Consider the following 22,024-nt stretch of genomic DNA (forward strand, 5'->3'; position numbering starts at 1 on the left):
CGGGCAGCGGGCGACCCGGCGTTCCCGGCTTTCTTCCCAGCTGCTCCCGCTCACTCTGCTCCCTTCCTTTCCCGGACTCTTCCGGCCGCCTCACCCTGCCCACCGGCCCGGGTCGGGACTACACGCTGGGTGCCCAGGCCGTGGGACCGGTGAGTGCCACTCCCCGCCTAGATCCGAAGCCCTTCACGGCCCGAGGAGTTAGAGAGGCCAGTGTCCTGCTCAGAGCTAAAGTAGAAGCAGGCACCTCACCTTCTAATTGAACATTTCTCTCTCTACCCTCTTGTGACCCAGGAGGAGGTAACACAGCTTTTGCCCAGGACAAGGACCTTCACGGTCACTTTCCAGCCCTCCAGCAGGGGGCCACAAAGGGGTGTTTCTGGCCCATCGGGGCTGGACGTCTGTCCCTTTCCTTGTCCTACCCAGGGACGGAGAGAGAGGCATAAGGAAACTGCGCCCTTGACTAGGGTCACATCCACCTTCCCGGGAAGGACGTATTCTCTCAGTACCAGGTGCTTCCGGAGTGGCATCTCAGCCCTGGGCACTGCGAGCGCGTTGCCAGTGCTAGAAGTGCTGGTTCCCGCCAGGAATCTGGAGCAAACATGGCTGGATCCCCAAGACCCTTACACAGCTATTTCCCCTCATAGCCCTCCGGCTGTCCTTCCTGCCAAAAAAGAAACCGAAGCAGGGGCTGAGGAAGAGGGGGTTGTGATCTGGTTGGTTTGACTTGGTCTTTTACCTATTCATTACTCCCTTCTGTCTACTGTGGTCACACCCTTTCCAGAAATTCTTAGTGGTAACCGCGAGAGGAGGGAACAGAAGCCAGGCAAACTGGAGAAAACTGCTCTGATCTGACTTGGCTTCAACCAGGAGCTGACGCTGCATAGTAATAACCAGCTTTTACTAAGCTCTCTCACAGGTACTTGTCCATACGAGCCTTAATTTTGCACTTTGTGGTGTGGTATTATACCATTGACAATTGTGTGAAAATGAGGCTCCATCGATGTGTTCTAGGAGGGCTGTGAGCTTTGGATTCTAGCTTAGCACTGTTGTGGTCTCCTGGTTGGCCTTCTTCTCAAAATGAACATGTAGCCAAGTCTCCAGAAACCCTCAGATGATGGGGTACAGTGTACAGAATGATACCCTTTTCTGCTTGAATTTTCCTCTCCCTGTTTCCATGCAAGTCTCTGGGTCCTGATTCTTTTTTTTTTTTTTTGGTCCTCATTCTTTAAGGGACTAGGTGTGTTCAGAGCCTCAAAAGGTCTGTATCAGAATTAATCCATCAACCCATTATAGATGTCCCTCATTGCTAGGCAGGGATTGAGGCCTGGGAAATTCCAAATCTGAGTGAGGCTCACATTTTTCAGACCCTGCCCTCACACCACCCCTCGTCTCAGATGGATTCCTGTCCCCTGGTCTCACCTTGTTTGTTTGAGACAAGGTCTTACAGTGTAGTCCAGACAGGCTTCAAACTGAGATCCTCCTGCCTCAGCCTCCTGAGTGTTGAGATTACCAGCACATGATACCAATCTCAGTCTCGCCTTTTGTGCAGTGAGCCTTTCCCCACCTGATTAGTGTCCTCAAATGAGTTATCACTCCATAGGTAACGCTAATATTCATGCTCAGTACATTCAGTACTGTGCCTTCAAACGTTGACCCCATTGACCTTCATAGCTTCTGGAAGTCAGGTACATTTAACTAACCCTATTCTCCAGGATTTGGGGTGATAGCTTTCCCTGGGGTCACATATCCATCTAGTGACTGATTCCCTTCTTATACAACAGCTTCCCAAGAACAGCAGGAATTGACTCCAGGCCCATTCTCCATCAGCTGCTGGCTACACTTACATAAGGTGTTTCTGTCTAGTGGTGACCATAGGGCCAAGCTCTACCCAGTGTCTTCATTCTCTATGGTACACTGACCCAGAAGATTTTGCAACCCTGGCCCATCACTTACTTACCTTGAAACGGCCCTTGGCCATTTTTTGTAAGAGAAATGTCAGAAAGCATCCCAGGTAATCTCTGGAGGCTCTCATCAAAGCTTCCTTACTTCCTAATTGGCAAGGGAAAGTACAGACTCTCACTCTCTGCCCAGGCCTGCCTGGTTGTCGTTTGGGTTCCTCCTGCTTGGTGGGAGGAGTAGGAATGAGTCACCCCAGAGAAGCCCTCACCTGTGTGGCCCTTGTCTTCTGTCTCACACTACAGGTTCTGATATTCCGACACACCTGGGTCTTCTGCTGGAGCGATGACCTCATGACCAGGTTGATAGACAGTGCTGCTTGTGTCTGTGACACAGAGCTTTGGCTGCTCATACTGAAGCACGATGCTCCAGCAGGTAAACCCTCAAACCAAGCACCAGAGACACTTTCTTGTTTATATGTCTGAATGATGACCACAGTACTTGTAGCTGGAAGGATGGGAAAGACCCTTTCTTCAGATAGTCATTCCAGTGTTCTTTCTGATACCTAGCTTGTGGTTTTGTGGCTCTTTTCTTTGGAGTGGATAAGATGAGATAGGCAGAGGAATCCAGGTTATTTTGAAGTCCCTGCCAGCTGTTTTATTGAGTCACAGTGGAAGCTTGGGCTTCCAAGAATATTTATTGAAGCTTAGCCTTTAAAAATGATAAATTAGCTGGGCATGGTGGCACATGCCTTTATCCCCAGCATTTGGGAAACAAAGGCTGGCAAATCTCTATGAGTTCTAGGACAACTGGGGCCATAGGGAGAGATAAACCCTGTCTCAAAAAAAAAAAAAAAAAAAAAAAATTGACCAAGTGGAGAAGGAACATAAGCAGTCTAGACAAAAGAGGTCTGCCTTGTGAGAGTCCAGTATTCTGCCTCTGAATAGGTTAGTATCCCTGGCCTGCAAGGTGGGACCACCCTTCACTGTGGAGCTCTATCTCATACACGTAGCATCCTTTGTAAGTAGCTCAGATCCAGAGAGCACAATGGTATGTATTGGCTGGAATTTGATTTTCCTAAATTTTGTCCCACACTAAGGGCTTGAGGAGTTTGTTCTCTGGTGAACTCCAGAAGGATAACTAAGGTAGGACTTACCAGACTCAAGAAAGCCATGACAGATGCTACTGGATCATCTGACTGTTTTCCAAGAGATGGACTTGAAGGCTATAGAAAAGTGGGCAGGACAGTTATCTGCTCTGAATTGTTGTATTTTCTTTCTTTCCCTCCTTTTTCTTTTTCCAAAAGCAATCATTTTTACTAGAGCCATACTAGTGACTGCCCTATGCTCAGTCCTTGTTATATAGTAGTGACTGTCCTGTGCTCAGCCCTTGTCATATACTAGTGACTGCCCTATGCTCAGCCCTTGTTATATAGTAGTGACTGCCCTGTGCTCAGCCCTTGTCATATACTAGTGACTGCCCTGTGCTCAGCCCTTGTCATATACTAGTGACTGCCCTGTGCTCAGCCCTTGTTATACAATAGGCACTACTTTTGAGTATTTTGTTTCATCTTCACACTGCAGTGACAAAATGGTAGTATGTACTATACAGTGCTGTTGTGTCCCCATTCTGGAGCTAAGGCTCAGACAAGTTAAATGCCTCACTCAAGGTCACATTCATTATCAGGAATTTGGAGAAATAAGAAAAGCAATCAAAAAGGACATTAAGGTTGTCTAGGCATACTATCCAAACACAACATTTTAAAAAACATTTAGACTTTTTTGCCCTGATTTTTATTTTTCTATTCTTTTCTCTTTTATGGTTTTTCTGGACAAGGTTTCTCTTTGTAGCCCTGGCTGTCCTGAAACTAGCTTTGTAGACAAGAGATTCACCTGGCTCTGCCTCTGAGAGCTGGGATTAAAGTCATGCTCCACCACTGCTCAGAATAATCTAGCTTTTTAACTCAAGCTCTTGATCACTATATTCAACTCCCGGTTGAATCAAAACTGTTCCTAAATTGCAGCTGGTTTTGTATTCCCTTCCTCTTTTCTTTTCTTCTCCTCCTCCCTTCCCCGTCTCTTTCCTTCCTTTCTTTCCCTCTGTCCTTGTCCTTCCATAGATTCAGCTGTAGGCTGTAGCAGTTGCCCTTAGCAACAAGTGCCTGTTCTGAACATTATGATGGGCCTGAGACTCACAATCTTTAAGAAAAACACATTACAGTGCTGCTTCCTTGGCTTGTTTCTCAGGGACGTAAGCATTGAGGGCTCACCAGTCTCTTTAGAAACACAAGCTATACCAAGACTTCAGCCTCCTGATTCCAGCCAGGTGCCTGTCTTCTCTCCCCACTCCATCCTGTACTTTCCGGACAGCAGCTCTGTAAGGCTGTTCGGCTGTAGCCTAAAAGCTGCCTTAGCTGGAGCTCACAGCAGAGGAGACAGGAGGGCATTGATTATTAATACATACTGTCAAGGCCTTGACTAAGTGCTCTGTGTGTTTCTTTGGGTTTATCCCCCCACCCCAAAGAAACCATGGCTCATAGAGGTGATTTGCCCAGGCTGTCACACTAATAAGTAGCAGAGCTGAAACATGAGCCACCTGGATCTTGTGGAAACCTGTTCTTTCTCATATGCAGGCTCCACCCTCATTAGCTGCCAACAGGTCTGAGATTCGGGTCTCATGGCTCTTGTGTTGATCCCCTCCAGGTGAATGGCCACAGTTCAGGCACTGATGCCGAAGGCAAGGCATCCCTCAAGGGAGACCTACAGCAGTTCCTGGATGGGGAGGCCCCACTCCACCAGCTGGATGACCTCACCAAGGTGAATCCTGTGACACTGGAAACAGGTATGGGCTTTCCTCTCCTCCAGACTGCTGTTCCAAAAGAATAGAGATGTAGCAAGGGTCTTCAGCACTGTTTCCCCAGTTCAGACCAAGCAGTGAGACTCCTGACCTGGCCTCTGCCCCAGGGAACTTGGCACTGCACCTGGGCTCCCCAGGGCAGGCTTTGCTCTAGGTTTGGGACTCTTCTTAATTAGATCTTATATCTATTCATCAGGGAGCTACAGGGTTCTAATGGCACTTAGCTAATTACAGAGGGAAGGCTGCTTAGCAGATGTGTGTCTGAGGTTCTGTCTGCATTTGAGCCAGACTTTGCTAACAGCATCTTTGCCTCAGTCCTGAGGTGCTTGCAGGCCCGGTACACAGAAGACATATTCTATACCAATGCTGGCTGTACCCTGGTAGCTCTGAACCCCTTCAAGCCCATCCCTCAACTCTATGCACCAGAGCTGATGCAAGAGTACCATGCTGCGCCTCAGCCTCAGGTAAGGATCTCTGGCTTCTGCCTCAGCCTCCCTGTGGCTTCACCATCCTTCTTCATTTATCCCCCCGTGATACAATCATTCAAAGCCTGCTGGTGCCATGTCCCTGCCTAACAGGAGCTCTCAGAATTTGGACACATAACTAAGGTACAATATGGATGATAAATATGTAACTGAGCCGGGTGGTGGTGGCACAGGCCTTTAATCCCAGCACTCAGGAGGCAGGTAGATCTCTGGAAGTTTGAGACCAGCCTGGTCTACAAGAGCTAGTTCCAGGGCTGGAGAGATGGCTCAGAGGTTAAGAGCACTGACTGCTCTTCCAGAAGTCCTGAGTTCAATTCCCAGCAACCACATGGTGGCTCACAACCATCCGTTATGAGACCTGGTGCCCTCTTCTGGTGTGCAGATGTACATGGAAGCAGAATGTTGTATACATAATAAATAAAATCTTTAAAAAAAAAAAAAAGAGTTTGAAAAAAAAGAGCTAGTTCCAGGATAGGCTTCAAAGCTACACAGAGAAACCCTGTCTCAAAGGGGGAAAAAAAAATTAACTGAGATTGAAACCTAAGACATAAAAACATAGAACAAATGTTGTATTATTGTTGTTTGTAATTATGAGAAAGGATTTACAGATATAGTTGTATCTGTATCTTTTTAAAAAATAATAAACATGGGTGCAGTAGGGATTGTCCTAGAGCAGTCAGCACATGTTCTTCTGTCCTGAAAATAAATTGCACTACAAAGACGATGATAAATTGTTTGAGGGATGTAAGGGGAGTAATGCAGGCTGGAAACATGTGTTGAGGGAGAGGCAAGAACAAGCTGTCTAACAGGAGAAAGCCTGGGTCTAGAGGTGGTGGGTAAGGGGCTGAAGATGAGCACATCTGGGCAGAAGTCCCACGGGGGGCAGGCAGATTTACTCCATATGGAAGTAGGCCTTTGAACAGAGTCTGCAAGAGGAAGGATGAATGTGAAAGAAACAGAGAGAATGTTTGAGGCTTTTCAACAGTGCAGTTACTCGGTAGCTGCAGCAAGGACTGGTAGAGAAAGACAGACAGCTCTCAGGAGCTATAAGTGATCATTTCTGGCTAGGCTAGTGAGGCATGGTGTAGATGGCATTGCCCTAAAGTTTATATAATGAAAAGTATCAAGTGGAGTCCAAAGAAGTCAATCCTGAGAGCCCACCTGGCCTGATACACTTATCTGCCTGATAGTCAAAGGCAAAAAAAGTCAGGCCATGGTCCCATCTCTTTCCCACAGTGCCCAACTATTCATCACATATGTCAGCACACTGAAGACAGTGTCTGATAAAAGAAGAGTGACTTTAGAATTAGATCGCTCAGGCGAACTGACTTGTTGAGGGCCTTGGCAGTTTATTATTATTTCCTTTGAACCTCACATAGCTCATTGTTGAGGTTAGCCATCTAACTAACGCGCAGACTTCTTAGGTAGTGTGCTTGCTAGTTCTATGTCAACCTGGCACAAGCAGCTGAAGTCGTCTCATAGGTAGGAACCTCAATTAAGAAAATGCCGCTGGGGCAGGCGGATCTCTGTGAGTTCAAGGCCAGCCTGGTCTACAGATCGAGTCCCAGGACAACCTCCAAAGCAATACAGAGAAACCCTGTCTCGAAAAACCAAAGAAAAAGAGAATGCCTCCATGGGCTGGGGAAATGGCTCAGTGGTTAAGAGCACTGGCTGCTCTTCTAGAGGACCCGGGATCAATTCCCACAACACCCACATGGCAGCTCATAACTGTAACTCCAATTCCAGGGGATCTGATACTCATACAGACACATACAGGTAAAACCACCAATGCACATGAAATAAAATAAAAAGAAAGAGAAGAAGAAAATGCTTCCATAAGATTGTGCTGTTGGAGCCGGACAGTGGTAGCACATGCCTTTAATCCCAGCACTCGGGAGGCAGAGGCAGACAGATCTCTGTGAGTTTGAGACCAGCCTGGTCTACAAGCGCTAGTTCCAGGACAGCCTGCAAAGCCACAGAGAAACCCTGCCTTGAAAAAAAAAAAAAAAAAACAGAAAAGAAAAAAAAGATTGTGCTGTTGGTAGGCTCAAGAGATGGCTCAGAGGTTAAGGGCACTGCCTGCTCTTCAGAGATCTTGAGTTCAATTCCCACATGGTGGCTCACAACCATCTATAGTGGGATCTGCTATCCTCTGGCATGCAGCTGTACCTGCAGAACAATCATACATAAAATACAAATTTTTAAAAAATTAACAAAATGAAGATTGTGCTGTGGGCAAACCTGTAGAGTACTATAAGGTATTTTCTTAACTAGTGGTTGATTAGGAGGGCTCAGCCCATTGTAGGTAGTGCCACCCCTAGGCTGGTGGTCATGAGTACTATTAAGAAAGCAGTGTGAGCGAGCCGGGCATTGGTGGCGCACGCCTTTAATCTCAGCATTCGGGAGGCAGAGGCAGGCGGATCTCTGTGAGTTCGAGGCCAGCCTGGTCACCAGAGCCAGTGCCAAGATAGGCTCCAAAGCTACACAGAGAAATCCTGTCTCGAAAAACCAAAAAAGAAAAAAAAAAAAAAGCAGTATGAGCGAGCCAGTAAGTAGCACTCCTCCAAGGCCTCTGCATCAGCTTCTTCCTTGGGGTTTTTAAGTTCCTGCTCTGACTGCCTTTGGTGATGAACCATGATATGGAAGTGTGAGCAAAACAAACCCTTTCCTCCCCAGGCTGCTTTTGTTCATGGTGTTTGTCACAGCAATGGAAACCCTAACTAAGACAGTAACTTAAGAAGAAATTTTTCTTCCAGATTATAAAGTACAATAAAATAAGCAGCAGAATCAGACTATTAAAGAAAAATGTAGCGGCAGCTCAGTTGGCCAAGTGCTTACATAGCATGCATCGATCTGAGTTCCAGCCCCAGAACTGCATAAACCAGATGTAGTGGCAGAAGGAACAGAAGTTCAGTATCATCATCCTCAGCTACATAGCAAGTTCTAGACCAACCTGGGCTACAGGAAAGCTGGGGGGGGGGGGCTGAGGGGGTACAAAGAGAGATAGCAGACTTGAAAGAGGTTACAGAGATAGTTCAGTGGTTAAGTGCACTTTCTGATCTTCCAGAAAACAAGGATCCAATTCCTACCACCAATATGATGGCTCACAGCCATCTTTAACTGCAGTTGCAGGGAATCTGATGTCCTGTTTGGCCTCCAAGCGCACTGTATACGTGGTACACACATACAAGCAAGCAAACACACGCTCTGCTGACCAGGCTGGCCTCGAACTCACAGAGATCCGCCTGCCTCTACTTCCCGAGTGCTGGGATTAATGGCGTGTGCCACCAACGCCCAGCAATAATAATTATTTTTAACTTAAATAAAATCAGATGAGAGCATAAAGTATTAAGGTCATAGAGTGCTAGAAGCTAGCTGTATCCATGCTGAGAGAACCTCAGTGATAAACCAACCGTAGGAGTTTTACAGTAGGGACAGGCTGTGGCATCCAGGCAAGGTTTTTTTGGAGGAAGCATGTTAGCATCACTTCTGGTAGTCTCCCAGTCTAGACTGTTATTGGGTCAGGTGCTCACATGACCATCACTCTTCGATATTTCAGAAACTGAAACCCCACATCTTCACAGTGGGTGAACAGACCTACAGGAATGTCAAGAGCCTGATTAAGCCAATCAACCAATCCATTGTGGTCAGTGGAGAAAGTGGAGCTGGAAAGGTAGGAGTGCCACTTTCTTATCCTGTCCCTGTGAGCAGAAAGACAAGGGCCATTGCCTGTGGCATCATTGGCTGCCTAGTCATTCACAGATAGGCTGCCTGAACCAGGATGTCTGTGTTGCGGTCAACAAGCACCACACCGGAAGTCAGAAGACAGGGCTCCAGTGCAGCCCCCACTGCTGGCTCTGCTGCCACCCTGGGGAGACACTTTTCCCCTTGTACCTTTACTTTCTCACTGAAGGTGCTTCTGGGATCTCTAGAAACAGCAGTCAGATGTTGGGGAACCCAGCATAATGAACATCAGGTAGAATACCTCAGAGAAGCTCCAACTTTGCAGGCCTCAGTCATTTCACTTGTGAAATGGAAGGGAATAGAAGGTCAGCATCTGGGGCTGGAGAGATGGCTCAGAGGTTAAGAGCACTGGCTGTTCTTCCAGAGGTCCTGAGTTCAATTCCCAGTAACCACATGGTGGCTCACAACCATCTGTAATGAGATATGGTGCCCTCTTCTGGCATGCAGGCATATATGGAGGCAGAATGTTGCATATGTAATAAATAAATAAATCTTTAAAAAAAAAAAAAGTCAGCATCTGCATGGGACTTCTGTGTGAGCATAAAGGAGCCTGTGTTGCTTGACATGATGACACACACTTGTAATCCCAGGATTTAGGAGGCGATGTAGGAGGATCACAAGCCAGCCTGGACTACATAGTGAGACTATTATCTATAAATAAATGAAGTAAACATAATATAAAATAGGAACCAGTGCACATAAGGCATTTGGCAGCATGCCTGGCACATGGCAGTGCTCCTCCAAAAGTAGCTGGTTTTACTGTGGGGAAAAAGATTGGAAGAGATCAAACCCTGCTGGGGTTGAAGCTGGAGAAACAGTTGAGCTGTTTAAGAGCACTTGTTGCATTTATAGAGGATCAAGTTCAATTTCCAGCAACCAAGGTTAATAACCACCTGACATGAGTTCCAGGAGATTCAGTGCCCTCTTGTGATCTCTGTGGACACTGCACACATGTGATACAGACATATATTCAGGCAAACATCCATACACCCATAATAATAAATATTTTTTAAAATATTAAAACCCTATTGGGGTTGACAGTAATAGCAAGGGCAGTGTATGAGAAGCTCCAGGTATAGCCAGAGGGCCTTATAGATAGCAGGACCTCAGCAGGTGAGACAAGTGTTGCATAAACAAGGACTCCACCACTAATGAAAGGAAGCCTCACTCAAGCCTCACCCAGCTGCCTCTCCCTTTCCATAGAGTAATATGAGGGATTCATTGGACTATAAACCCCTTTTGCCTACACTCATCTATCAGAGAGTTACTGAATATTAAGTACCTCCCGGGCTTTAGATGCAGGGTGGACATAGACAAATCTTATGGGAAGAAGTACAGGTGAGAAATGCAGTATTAGCTTTGACCTTAGTCTCTGAGCAAACAAAGGAAGACAGTAAGTTGGGTAGAGAGGCCATAGCTCAGCAAAGTGCCTGAAAACTCAGCTCCTGGACAAAGAGAATTGCCCACCAGAATACTCTGGGGACTGGGGCAGAACCTGGCTTAAGACCAACACAAGCAGAGCTCCATAACCTTTCACTGAGTAGCCATTATGACCATTGACTAGGCCTGCTTTTTATTTTTTTAACCTTTAATTAGTTAGTTGCAGGTGGGGCAGCACTTGTACACAGTGCATGTTTAGAGGTCAGAGGGCAACCCTTGAGAGCCAGTTCTCTTCCCCCACGTGGATCCTAGAGGTAGAACTCAGATCATCAGGCTTGGCAGTGAGAACCTTTACCTGTTGAGCAATCTTGTTGCCCTGCCCCCACCCCCGTTTTGTTTATTTTGGCGGGGGAAGTTTGCATTTTTTCTGTATTAGGGATTAAACCCAGAGCCCTGAATGTGCTGTGCAGGCATGCTACCAAGGAACTATAATACATCCCCAGTCCTTATTTAATTTTTAATTTTGAGACAAGGTCTCAGTAAGTTGACCAGAATGGCCTTGAACTCATTTACATAGTTCAGCCCTCTTCTTGCTTCCATGGGCACCAGACATAGCTGCAACCAAAACACATATATACATAATAAAATTAAATATAACTTTAAAAAAGACCTACTTCTCTGCAGACAGGATATAAAATAAATAAATTTATTTAGGGGGGAAAAAAGACCTACTTCCAGGTGTAGTCAGGACTGGGAAGAGGGTCATTTCTCCCCCTCTCCCACATATTAATTGGGTGAAATATTTCAGCCCACAGTAAACCTTAAATAAAAGGGAAAACTAAGTTGCCTGGGTTCAGTCCCAGCACTGGAAACTCAAATTGCTTGCATATTGGGCTGGGGTATGGCTGAGTGGTGGACTGGAATTCACAAGGCCCTGGGTTCAGTTCTTAGCACCACCAAAGTTAAGTAATTAATAAACCCAAGTCAGCAGAAAAAAGTCATAGTGAAAATAGTAAAACAGAAACCAGAATAATAGAAAAAAAATGAGTGACTTCCAAGGATTTTGTTGTTGTTGAGGTGAGGGGATTGAGCTGCAAGGCAAATGTTCTACCACTGACCCACATTCCCAGCAAACACAACTTTTTTATAAAGGTGATTGAAGTCTACACCCACATATGTATATGTGTACATACATAAAATTAGATAAGCTAAAGCTTTTAAAAAGGGTAAAATTTATAGTGTTCTTGAAATGGAAGTGCCAGGCCCAAATAGCTTCACTTATAAATTCTATCAAACATTAGAAGAAGAAATATTACAAATTCTCAGTGTCTGACAGACAATAGAAATGAGTGAACACTTCCAACTTAATGAATTTGTTAAGAAAAAGAGGTGGGGCGGGTGCTAGGAATGCAGCTGAGCTGTAAAGTGATTACCTAACATGCAGGAGATATAAATGAAGTGTATATGGTGGCCCATACCTGTAATCCTAGCACTGGGGAGGTGGAGACAGGAAGAGCAGAAGTTCAAGGTTGTCCTCAACTTCATAGTAAGTTCAAGGCCAGCCTGAACTACTTGAGACATTGTCTCAAAGAAAAAGAAGGGGGGGGCGGTGGCTGTAGAGTGATAGGACACAAAGTCCCATTGTAAAGATCCAGTTGTGTTCTTTTGATGTTATGGTGCACATTTATAATCCCTAATGAGACTAAAGACAGAGATATGAGTTCAAGGCCCACCAGGGTTACATAACTACACCCTGTCTCAAAAAAGAATAGGGAAAGGCATAATGGAGAGTTTAAATGGGAGAAATGATGTGATATAGAGGCAAGGGATCTCTTGAGTTCAAGGCCAGCCTGTACTACAGAGTGAGTTCCAGGATAGCCAGGGCTACATAGAGAAACCTTGTGTTGGTGGTGGACAGTGGGGGGGTGGGGAGGGTACGCTGTAGAGATAGATGTAGCTGGGCATGGCGATGTAAGTCTTTTGGTTTCTCTGTGTAACAGCTCTGGCTGTCCTAGAACTTACTCTGTTCTACACAGAGAAGCCCTATCTTAAAAATAAATAAATAAATAAAGATTAAAAATAGATATATAAACCAGACATGATAAGGAAATAGAAACAGTAATAAACCCTGCATCTCCAGGGTTTGTAAGAAAATGTACAGAAAGCCTACTCTAGGATAATTAGTTACAGCAGCAAGGCCTCAGAGATGCGGAGTCACCTGTCAAGTCTGGACTTAGGGTGTGGGGAGGGTGTTCCTCCTATACTCCAGCCTCTTTCTTTAGTGCATCTTCTGAGCTAAGAGAAACAGAGGTGTGCACTCCTCCTTCACAGATGGGACATGCCTGGCCCAAGGCCACAGCTAAATTCAGCATTCCTCACACATTTGGGTGGGCAGCAACACGTGAGGGAGAAAATCACTCTAGTGGACATCTCTCGGTTCTGTAGTGGGAGGGAATGAGGGACACTATCCACATGGCTGGAGGGAACGAGGAGGACACTGTCCACATGGCTGTTTTTGCTACAGACATGGACATCCCGCTGCCTGATGAAGTTCTATGCTGTGGTAGCTTCCTCATCTGCTTCCTGTGAGAACCACAAGATGGCAGAGAGGATTGAACAGCGGATCCTGAACTCCAACCCTGTTATGGAAGCATTTGGTGAGCTTGGTGTCCTCTGCGCTGTACCCCAGTCCTATTTCCTCTGGGATTCACTCCCTTCCAGGAGAGAGGGAGTGCTTTAAGACCGCTCTCTGGGCTGGAGAATGACTGTCCTTCACTACCTAGGGACCAACCTTTTCCAGATTTCCTCAGCTTCCTTCCATTAAAGGTGCTATCATATGGGGATATAGCTCATTGGTAGAGCCACTGCCAGATAGAGCTGGTGCCATTTGGCTCATATAAAACAGTTGGACAGAGTGTCTTGGGTTCATCTAGTCCAATCTTTTTTTTTTTTTTAAGATTTTATTTATTATGTATACAGTTATCTGCATGTATGCTTGCACACCAGAAGAGGGCACCAGATCTCATTACAGATGGTTGTGAGCCACCATGTGGTTGCTGGGAATTGAACTCAGGACCTCTGGAAGAACAGTCAGCGCTCTTAACCACTGAGCCATTTCTCCAGCCCCATCTAGTCCAATCTTAATCCTCTGTTCAGTTTCCTAATGTTCCAAATAGGAAATTTGTCAAAGCTTTTCTTTTTTGGGGGGGGGTATTTAATTTTTGTTTTGTTTATTTGTTTTTGAGACAGAATCTTGATATGTAGCCCTGGCTGTCCTGGATCTCACTATGTAGACCAGGCTGGCCTGAGTTCAGTTCCCAGCACCCACATGGTGACTCAAAACCATCCTATAACTCCAGTTCCAAAAGATCAACCACCTCTTCTGACCTCTTGCAAGCACCAGACATATACCTGGTATACATACATGAATGCAGACAGAACACTCATACACATACATATAAAAGAAAAAACAAGCCGGGCATTGGTGGGTGTACGCCTTTAATCCCAGCACTCGGAAGGCAGAGGCAGGTGGATCGCTGTGAGTTTGAGGCCAGCCTGGTCTCCAGAGCGAGTGCCAGGATAGGCTCCAAAGCTACACAGAGAAACCCTGTCTTGAAAAACCAAAAGAAAAAAAAGAAAAGAAAAAACAGCCCCTCACTGCCTAGGCTTGCTCATTCCTGTTCCTGGTTGGGAGACACTTCTAAATCTCTTAAACCCCATTTGCCAAAGCCCAAGCGCCCATTCCTCAATCCTGATCCCATGACATGGAAATCAGCAGAGAGGCCTTTAGGTGACTAGAGACAGGAACATAGCCATGGCAGCTCATGAGAATTCTGCAAACCTGGGGGAGTGAGTATAAACACAGGTGTGATCTCTAGGGAACGCGTGCACACTGAGGAATAACAACAGCAGTCGCTTTGGGAAGTTCATCCAGCTCCAGCTGAACAGGTAATAGCTACTGCCATCCAACACATGGGACAGCAGAGGTGGGGATTGGAGCAGCTGGGGCAGTCACCAACTTGGGTCATCCTCATGGGCAAAACTCTGCTCATAGCTTGTATGTTATATGTGTGGGTTTCTTGAGCACAGTGAACTCAGGTGGTATCCTTTTCAAACCTAGAAAGCCATAGCTACTATGATCTTGAGCTAGTGCTTTTATGGCCTGTGTGTTCATGCTAGCTTCTCTTGCTCAGAAATTTCTTGTTAAAATGTCTCTTTGGGATATAACCCTGAGCCTGAAGCTACATTGAGTTCCTACATTGAGATGGGCCAAAATGATAATGCAGAGATATTGCCATGCCTACCTGAGCTACATATAAGAGAATATCCCAGAACACTCAAAGACATTTTGAGTTTTGTTGTTTGAGACAAAGTCTCAAAGAACCTAGGTTAACCTTGAGCTCCTGCTCTTCCTGGCTACTATACCTGGCTTCCCAAGGACATTCTGAATGTTCCCAACCCAAGAAGAGCTTGGAAGGGATTTGGTAGGTGGCAGTCTGTTGTACAGCTAGAGCTAGTAAATGGCTATGGAATAAAGGGATAATAATGGGCTCTGCCTCTGTGTGCCAGAGCCCAGCAGATGACGGGAGCTGCGGTCCAGACCTACCTCCTGGAGAAAACGCGTGTGGCTTGTCAGGCCTCCAATGAGAGGAACTTCCACATCTTCTACCAGGTCTGTGCCGGGTGGCATGCACTGTGCCACCAGCAGGGCCGGGTGGCTTGTCCCTTCTCCCCAGCATGCTGCACATCTGGCCCCTTGGCTTGCTCTCAAGCAGAGCTGCTCAGACAGTTTGGACCTAGAGGTGTAATTTTCTGCCTCTTTCAGATCAGAAGGTCCTCTAGGCAGGGACTCTTGTTTTCTAAGTGGAAGCTGTATCACCTGCATTAGACTGAGGACCCTTCAGAGATGAAAACTATTTCCCACATCAGCGTGAGAGCTGCTCTGGGATTGTGTTCCTTCCTGGTCTGGACTTCCCCAGGGCTTTGGGGCTTTGGTAGGGCTTCTTGCACCCAGACTAGGAGCATCTTTAGGTAAGGGGATGTGCCTCTCTACTTGAGACAAGGACTCCCCAGCAAGAGTCATGCATTCTGTATCAGACCGCCAGGAAGATATGTTTGTATCCATCAGGCTGGAGACATCCTGGACAGTGGTGTTTTCTTTTACCCCATGCCCTGTGCTTACTTTGGAGGACCTCTCAGCTTTGCAGTATTGTACCATTTCTCACTCCTGATTTTAACCCCAGGCCTGAAGGCCCTCCCACCCAAGCTGAGCCTCCTGTACAACCCTCCCCACAGATTTGCAAAGGAGCCACCAAGGATGAAAGGCTCCAGTGGTACCTCCCTGAGGGAGCTGCCTTCTCCTGGCTACCCAATCCAGAAAACAACTTGGAAGGTAGGCGGAGCCTCCTTAGTACCCTAGACTGCCCCAAAGCCCTACCCATTCTGCCCAGGGCCTATCTCCCCTCCCCAATGACCCTGCTGACCACTGGGCTGTGACATGAATTCTTTTCAGAGGATTGTTTCGAGTTGACCAGAGAGGCCATGCTCCATTTGGGCATCGACACCCCCACCCAGAACAACATCTTTAAGGTCAGAAGAAAAGCCATGCTACTTACACTTAGAGGTGATGGTAGCCCTTTTCATGGATTGTCCCTCAACTTGGGACTCTCTCTCCTGGAGTGTCTAGGACTTCAAGCCTCACAGGACCATATCCAAGGAGCTGGCCATCACTGTAAGGAGCCTGGAGACAGGTGCTAGACTGGGCCATAGGGTCAGCGACACACCATATAGTACTGAGTAATGAACATGGCACAGTGACTCACACACCCAGAGCACAAGGACCTTAGGGCAGGTTTTATTACAGTGACAAGAATAGAGAAATAATCTTTCCCTGTTTGTCTAACACTTTAAAACTTAGAAATTATCTTCACACCTCTTAGGTCACTTGATTTTTATCAACAGTCTCTTGTGCATGGAGATTATTTCCATTTTATACCTGAGAAATTCAGAGGTAAGGAAACCTACCCAAGGGGTGGAGAGATGGTTCAGAGGTTAAGAGCACTGGCAGCTCTTCCAAGGGTCCTCGATTCAATTCCCAGCAACCGCATGGTGGCTAACAACCATCTGTATGAGATCTGGTGCCCTCTTCTAGCCTGCAGGCATACATGCAGACAGAACACTGTATACATACTAAATAAATAAATCTTAAAAAAAAAAAAGCCAGGCATTGGTGGCACATGACTTTACTGCCAGCACTCAGGAGGCAGAGGCAGGCAGATCTCTGTGAGTTCAAGACCAGTCTGGTCTACAAGAGCTAGTTCCAGGACAGCCTCCAAAGCCACAGAGAAACCCTGTCTCGAAAAACCAAAAAAAATAAGAAACAAAACCTAGGACACCACTAAGTAATAAAGTTGGTTCCAGGCGTTGTCATTCCAAATGCCCACCTCTTCTTCCACTCTGTCCTCTGTCTCTCCCTCTGGGAGCCCAGTGAGCTAGCCTTCTCATCCTTACCGTCTTTCTGCCTTTGCTGAAGGCCAACTGCTCCCCTCACTTCCTTATCTCCTAGAGCAACAGGATGCAATGCATAGGGTAGGCTGGGGACAGAGGCAGGGAAGCCACTGCAGGAAGATGGGGATATTGATGGCCTCCACATGGTGTTTGAGAAGGTAAGGTGTCACATCCAGTATGAACACTGCCAGCAAGAGTTTGTGCAGAAGCACAGTACATAGAGACAAGCTAGAGGGAGTGAATGATAACACTAGGAGTCTGGGCATGAGTGCTGGTTTGAAGGTGTTACGACATACTTATCTGGCAGGAAAGACACCATGATCAGGAAGGTGGTTTTCCCAGGGCAAGACTCATCCATTCCACTGAAAGTGTTATGACCCTATGCCACAGCCATGCTGCCCACTGGGCACAGGTGCCCTCTCCTGGGGTAGTTTGGGGCCAGAAGACTAGTAGCATATGGAGATTATCTGTCTGAAACCAGACAACAATAGCCAGAGAGGCTCTGCTCTCTTAATATGAGGTCCAAAGTTTCTAAACTTACTGGGTCTACTAAGTGTTCTCTTTGCCATTATAACTTCTGGAAGTTACCTTTATAGATCATTAAAGGCAAAGGCAAAAGGGTAGTACCTACTGTAGAGACCAAGATCACAGTTCCTCCCCTAGGCTGGACTATCACAGCCCAGTAATACTGAGAAAGGGTCCAGGAAGCCATGGCCAGGCCCCATCAGGCAGAAATGACCCTGGCCCATAACTAAGGGAGTGGCACTTCCACATGGACTGTTCCTGAAGAGTGACGGATGGAGGTAGGACCTATTGACTGCTCTGGGAGGCAGCTGGTCTCACTGCCTAGACTCTAATCTTGCCTTTCTCATGTATTCCTCATTAACCTCTCCCATCTCTGTTATGGGCATCACCATGGCATGTGCCTCATGGGATGTGGAAGAGATAGTCTTGGGATGCTCTAATGTGTATGAAATCTTGTCTGAGAGAGGTAGACAACGGGACAATGATCAGGAGCTCCCTTCGTCCTCTGTTTTGACATCAGCCTAAGGACTCATCTTCAACTCCTACTTTCTGACCATCCCTTCCACCCCTCAGGTCCTAGCTGGACTACTGCACCTTGGCAATGTCCATTTTACTGACTCAGAAGATGAAGCCCAGCCCTGCCAACTAATGGATGGTACCAAGGGTGAGAGACAAGGATTAGGGAATGTTCCTGGCAGGAAAGTGACTAGTGTTGTTGAGGTATGGTGGGAAATTGAAGGGTGAACTTTTCAGTCTGGCACTTGATTAACCATCTACTGTAGAGCCTGCCATGGATAATTTACCTCTCAGCCTCTGGTGAAACCAACACTGTTGTCTCCATCTTACAATGAGAAGGTGGTTTAGAATGTAATTTGTCCAGTTGTAATACTGTGGCTTTAAGTCCTACCTCTGCCACATAAGGAGGCCTGTGACAAGCCTCCTCACCCATCAGAATCTCAGGTTTGCCCTGGGTTCCCTCCATCCACTCCGTTCCAATGGAGGGTGATGGCTTAAGGAGGACTCTTCTCCCAGTCTCTGTCAGGACATCAGCCTCACTGCTGCACCTCCAAGAGGACTTGCTGCTGGAGACTATGCAGATTCGAACCATCAAGGCAGGCAAGCAGCAGCAGGTATTCCGGAAGCCCTGCTCCCGAGCTGAGTGTGACACCCGCAGAGACTGTCTGGCCAAACTGATCTATGCACGGTGAGCAATTTACTCTGGGCCTTCACATCCCCATGGGTTCTCAGCCTGTCTGAGCTTGGACTAAACACTGTCAGGCAATAGATGGGAGGCTCAAGACCGAGGGTGCAGAATAAAGCAGACCGGTTGCTGGGACTCCAGGAGGTGGCAGGGCTTTGCCACCTAAACACTGCCTTTGGTCTCTGTGTGCATGTTAAATGGAGAAGTTGCCACATTCCTGACCTAGATTCAGTGATCTTGGCAATAGGTGAGGAAAGCCTGCTCAGCTTTCCATTGGCAAAGCAAGGCCCAAAGGTGATCTCCGCCTTTACAGCTGCAGGTTCAGACTGTTGAATAGTGGATAGGCTCCTCTGTCTCCTGTATCCTGGTTCCTAAGGTCATTCATCAGGGGAGTTGGAGAGAGAGCAGTGGAGCCAGAAGCTCAGCTCAGAGTCAGTGCCAGCAAAAGACTCAGCAGCCAGGAGCAGCATAGCAGGGAAGGTGGGTCCTGGCCTTTCTTGGGACATGACATAGGCACCTCCATCCTCTGGACCATATGGTCAAGGATTATTTCATCTTGAGTTCTGAGAACCTTCAGAGTAATTTGTAGAGACTCTCAGGGGCTCAGAATCCCCTGAGTGACCACTGTAAATGTGTGTGCATGTGAGATCTTGGACAGCCCTGTTCAGAGCCAAGAATCTGAGGTCTGCCAGAGCCTGCCAGAGACAAAGATACTACTGCTTCAAAGTAAGTTTTAGGTAAAAAAAATTGAGAGATTTTTGCTTTGGGGTTATTTTGAGATAGGGTCTCACTATGTAGCTCTGGCTTGCCTGGAACTCACTATCAATGCTGTGATTAAAGGTATGTGCTACTATACCCAGCAATCAAAAGATTTCTACTCCTTTGTCCACAAGTTACTGCAAAATGAAGAGTTGCAGATAGCATGAGCTTCTAGCTGTAGAACATTTTACACATGTTACACTAGTTCATTTTAATATCTTGCATGAGTCTTTGAACCCCTGTTGCCCCACCCCCAACCCCAAAAAAAGTCTATTGAATTAAACTGATTACAGAGTAATTACTTAAAGAGAAACTGAGGTGTGATGGCCACCTGAAACCCCAGCACTTTTTAGGCTGAAGCAGGGGTTGCTGGTACCATTCCAGAACTGGGGTAGGAGGAGGCAATGTGTAGAACAGAAGTCCCTGAACAGTGTCATGCTTGGTGCCACCTTGTATAGAAGTTTCATTTTCTATGGGCTAGTGACAGTTCCAGAGAAGGCCATTATTCTTGTGACTTGGGAACACTTGTTTGGGATTGAATAGGATGTCGCTGCTCCTTAAGCTTTTTTCAGGGGAATTCAATGCACTCAGCTACTTACTAACCCAACTAGGACCTGCCAGTAGCTTCTTGTAGTCACAGCATCAGTTGGTAATGGGCTATGACCAATGCAGACCCAGGACCCTCTGCTATCTCCTGTGCTGTCTTCCTATGAGGACAGGTCAGATCTGTGTATACCTGGAAATGTATATGCCCAGAGCGTGCCTCTGCAGTAGGTCAAGATTGCATAAACCAGAACAAGAGGATTTAGCCTTTGGCCTGGTAGGTACAGAACACAGGGCCTTTTAGCATGTAACATCCTTCCTGGGAGAGCAGCTTCACCATATCCCACTCTTTCTCATCAACAGGCTTTTCAACTGGCTGGTATCAGTGATCAACAGCAGCATCTGTGCAGACTCCAGCTCGTGGACTGCCTTCATAGGTAGCGAGGCTCATCCTGCTAGGAGCCCTCCAGAAAATAGGCAGTTGGACTCTGGGTGGAGGGAAGGTTACCTGGGTCACCTGTGTGTCTCTGAACAGCTCCTTTTCCCTCTCATCTAGTGTCCTCGCCCATCCATCCAAGAGTTTGGTGATACTCTACATTTGATTGCTCACATATGACATGTCTCTGGTTCTCCAGACAGACCAGTTTATGTCTTATCCCAATGGTCCTTTTTCTCCTAGAGACTTAGCTCCAATCCTGGAAGTGTAGTCAGAGCTTGATGAGGAGACACAGTTGAGATCAGCATTGTTGTGACCTTAGGTTGGGTGAGCTGAGTAGGGGAAGGAAGTAAAGCCTAGGGATGCCAACATAGTTTGCTTAAAGAGAGATCAAGGTCCTCTGAATTCAGTTTTTTTCTGAGAACATTTCCTGATAGCACACAAAAAATTGGGACCTGATATCGAGGAGGAGCCCATTGAGGCCAAAGGACTCAGACTCAAAATTGTGCTGGTGCCTGGGCTGCCCTTCATTCAGATTTTTGGTTTTCTGCCTGCTCTTACGTGGTATGGGGCAGGGGAAGAGGTCCTGGGTCCTACCCTAGGTGGGTGGTGGGAGCAGGAGACAGCGATCATTCAACCTTATCCCAAGGCTTCTAAGAATGAGGCCTCAGCAAGGGTCCAGCCACTTGAGCTCCTGAAGCTGTCATCTCTACCCCCCTGTGGTAGCTCGATGGTTCTCTCCTGTCTTCAAAGGTCTGCTAGATGTGTATGGGTTTGAGTCATTCCCTGACAACAGTCTGGAACAGTTGTGCATCAACTATGCCAATGAGAAGCTACAGCAGCACTTTGTGGCTCACTACCTCAAGGCCCAGCAGGTAAGGTGTGGGGCAAGGCAGGTCATCGTTCTGGATCCTCTGCCTCTTCCTAGCCCCCAGCCCTGTCATGACTAGGCACCTTTGTTCCTTGTCTTGTTGATAAGTAATAACTATGTAAGAAAGTGTTTTAATATAGTTTTGTTCCTTCCTTAATGCTATTCTGGAACTTGCTTTCTCCCACCACGCCCCTGCTCCAGGAGGAATATGCAGTTGAGGGACTGGAGTGGTCATTTGTCAACTACCAAGACAACCAGACCTGTTTAGATCTCCTGGAGGGGAGCCCCATCAGCATCTGTTCCCTCATAAATGAGGTAGGGAGGTTTAGCCAGTGAGCCAAGCAGCAGAGTTGGTTTCTGGGCTTTTCTGGTGCCTTGGTGACTGTTTTGTGTGCTCTTTTGTCCATCTCTCTCCCCCATCTGCAAATAAGTGTACTAATTCCTACCCCTCCCAACCCCCCGTCCGGAGTTGCTATAATGCCGGTGTTACCACTCCGCTCCCATGGGTAGCAGACACTGAGGATGGTGAAGATTGTGGTAAGACTTCATCATTGTGACTGCTCACTCCCGCCCCACAGGAATGCCGCCTCAATCGGCCGAGCAGTGCAGCACAACTACAGTCACGCATCGAGAGTGCTCTGGCAGGCAAGCCCTGCCTCGGCCATAATAAGCTCAGCCGGGAGCCCAGCTTTGTGGTTGTGCATTTTGCAGGACCTGTACGGTACCACACGGAAGGCCTGGTGGAAAAGAACAAGGTGGGCCTGGGACATAGCATATGGGTCCTGGGGAAGAAAGCATGAATCATGCTGGGCAGTGATGGC

The 22,024-nt window shown here is 47.0% G+C and overlaps 1 protein-coding gene across 7 annotated transcripts in view; it reads left to right on the plus strand.

Annotated features, from left to right (window-relative positions):
* The first annotated feature begins 9 nt into the window (after positions 1-9).
* The window catches only part of Myo19 (myosin XIX), a 33,085-nt gene continuing 11,070 nt past the window's right edge, over positions 10-22,024 (plus strand). For 2 of the 7 annotated variants that reach the window (XR_004770756.1, XM_027426394.2), the window contains exons 1-18: positions 10-149; positions 782-916; positions 2,202-2,331; positions 4,599-4,737; positions 5,068-5,216; positions 8,797-8,910; positions 12,886-13,018; positions 14,240-14,309; positions 14,931-15,033; positions 15,657-15,753; positions 15,874-15,950; positions 16,048-16,092; positions 17,967-18,057; positions 18,426-18,597; positions 20,260-20,333; positions 21,086-21,207; positions 21,405-21,518; positions 21,782-21,958. Coding sequence is in view for 5 of the 7 variants with exons in the window: in XM_027426394.2 (XP_027282195.1) it covers positions 2,320-2,331; positions 4,599-4,737; positions 5,068-5,216; positions 8,797-8,910; positions 12,886-13,018; positions 14,240-14,309; positions 14,931-15,033; positions 15,657-15,753; positions 15,874-15,950; positions 16,048-16,092; positions 17,967-18,057; positions 18,426-18,597; positions 20,260-20,333; positions 21,086-21,207; positions 21,405-21,518; positions 21,782-21,958 (1,689 nt within the window). In the remaining 2 variants the exon portion in view is untranslated. Of the gene's footprint in view, positions 150-781; positions 917-1,781; positions 2,012-2,201; positions 2,332-4,598; positions 4,738-5,067; positions 5,217-8,796; positions 8,911-12,885; positions 13,019-14,239; positions 14,310-14,930; positions 15,034-15,656; positions 15,754-15,873; positions 15,951-16,047; positions 16,093-17,966; positions 18,058-18,425; positions 18,598-18,907; positions 19,075-20,259; positions 20,334-21,085; positions 21,208-21,404; positions 21,519-21,781; positions 21,959-22,024 lie in introns of those variants that run through there. The other 5 variants (XM_027426395.2, XM_027426397.2, XM_027426396.2 and 2 more) reach the window with 5 other exon arrangements.

The sequence above is a fragment of the Cricetulus griseus genome, chromosome 7 (genome assembly GCF_003668045.3).
Source record: "Cricetulus griseus strain 17A/GY chromosome 7, alternate assembly CriGri-PICRH-1.0, whole genome shotgun sequence".
NCBI classification, from domain to species: Eukaryota; Metazoa; Chordata; class Mammalia; order Rodentia; family Cricetidae; genus Cricetulus; species Cricetulus griseus.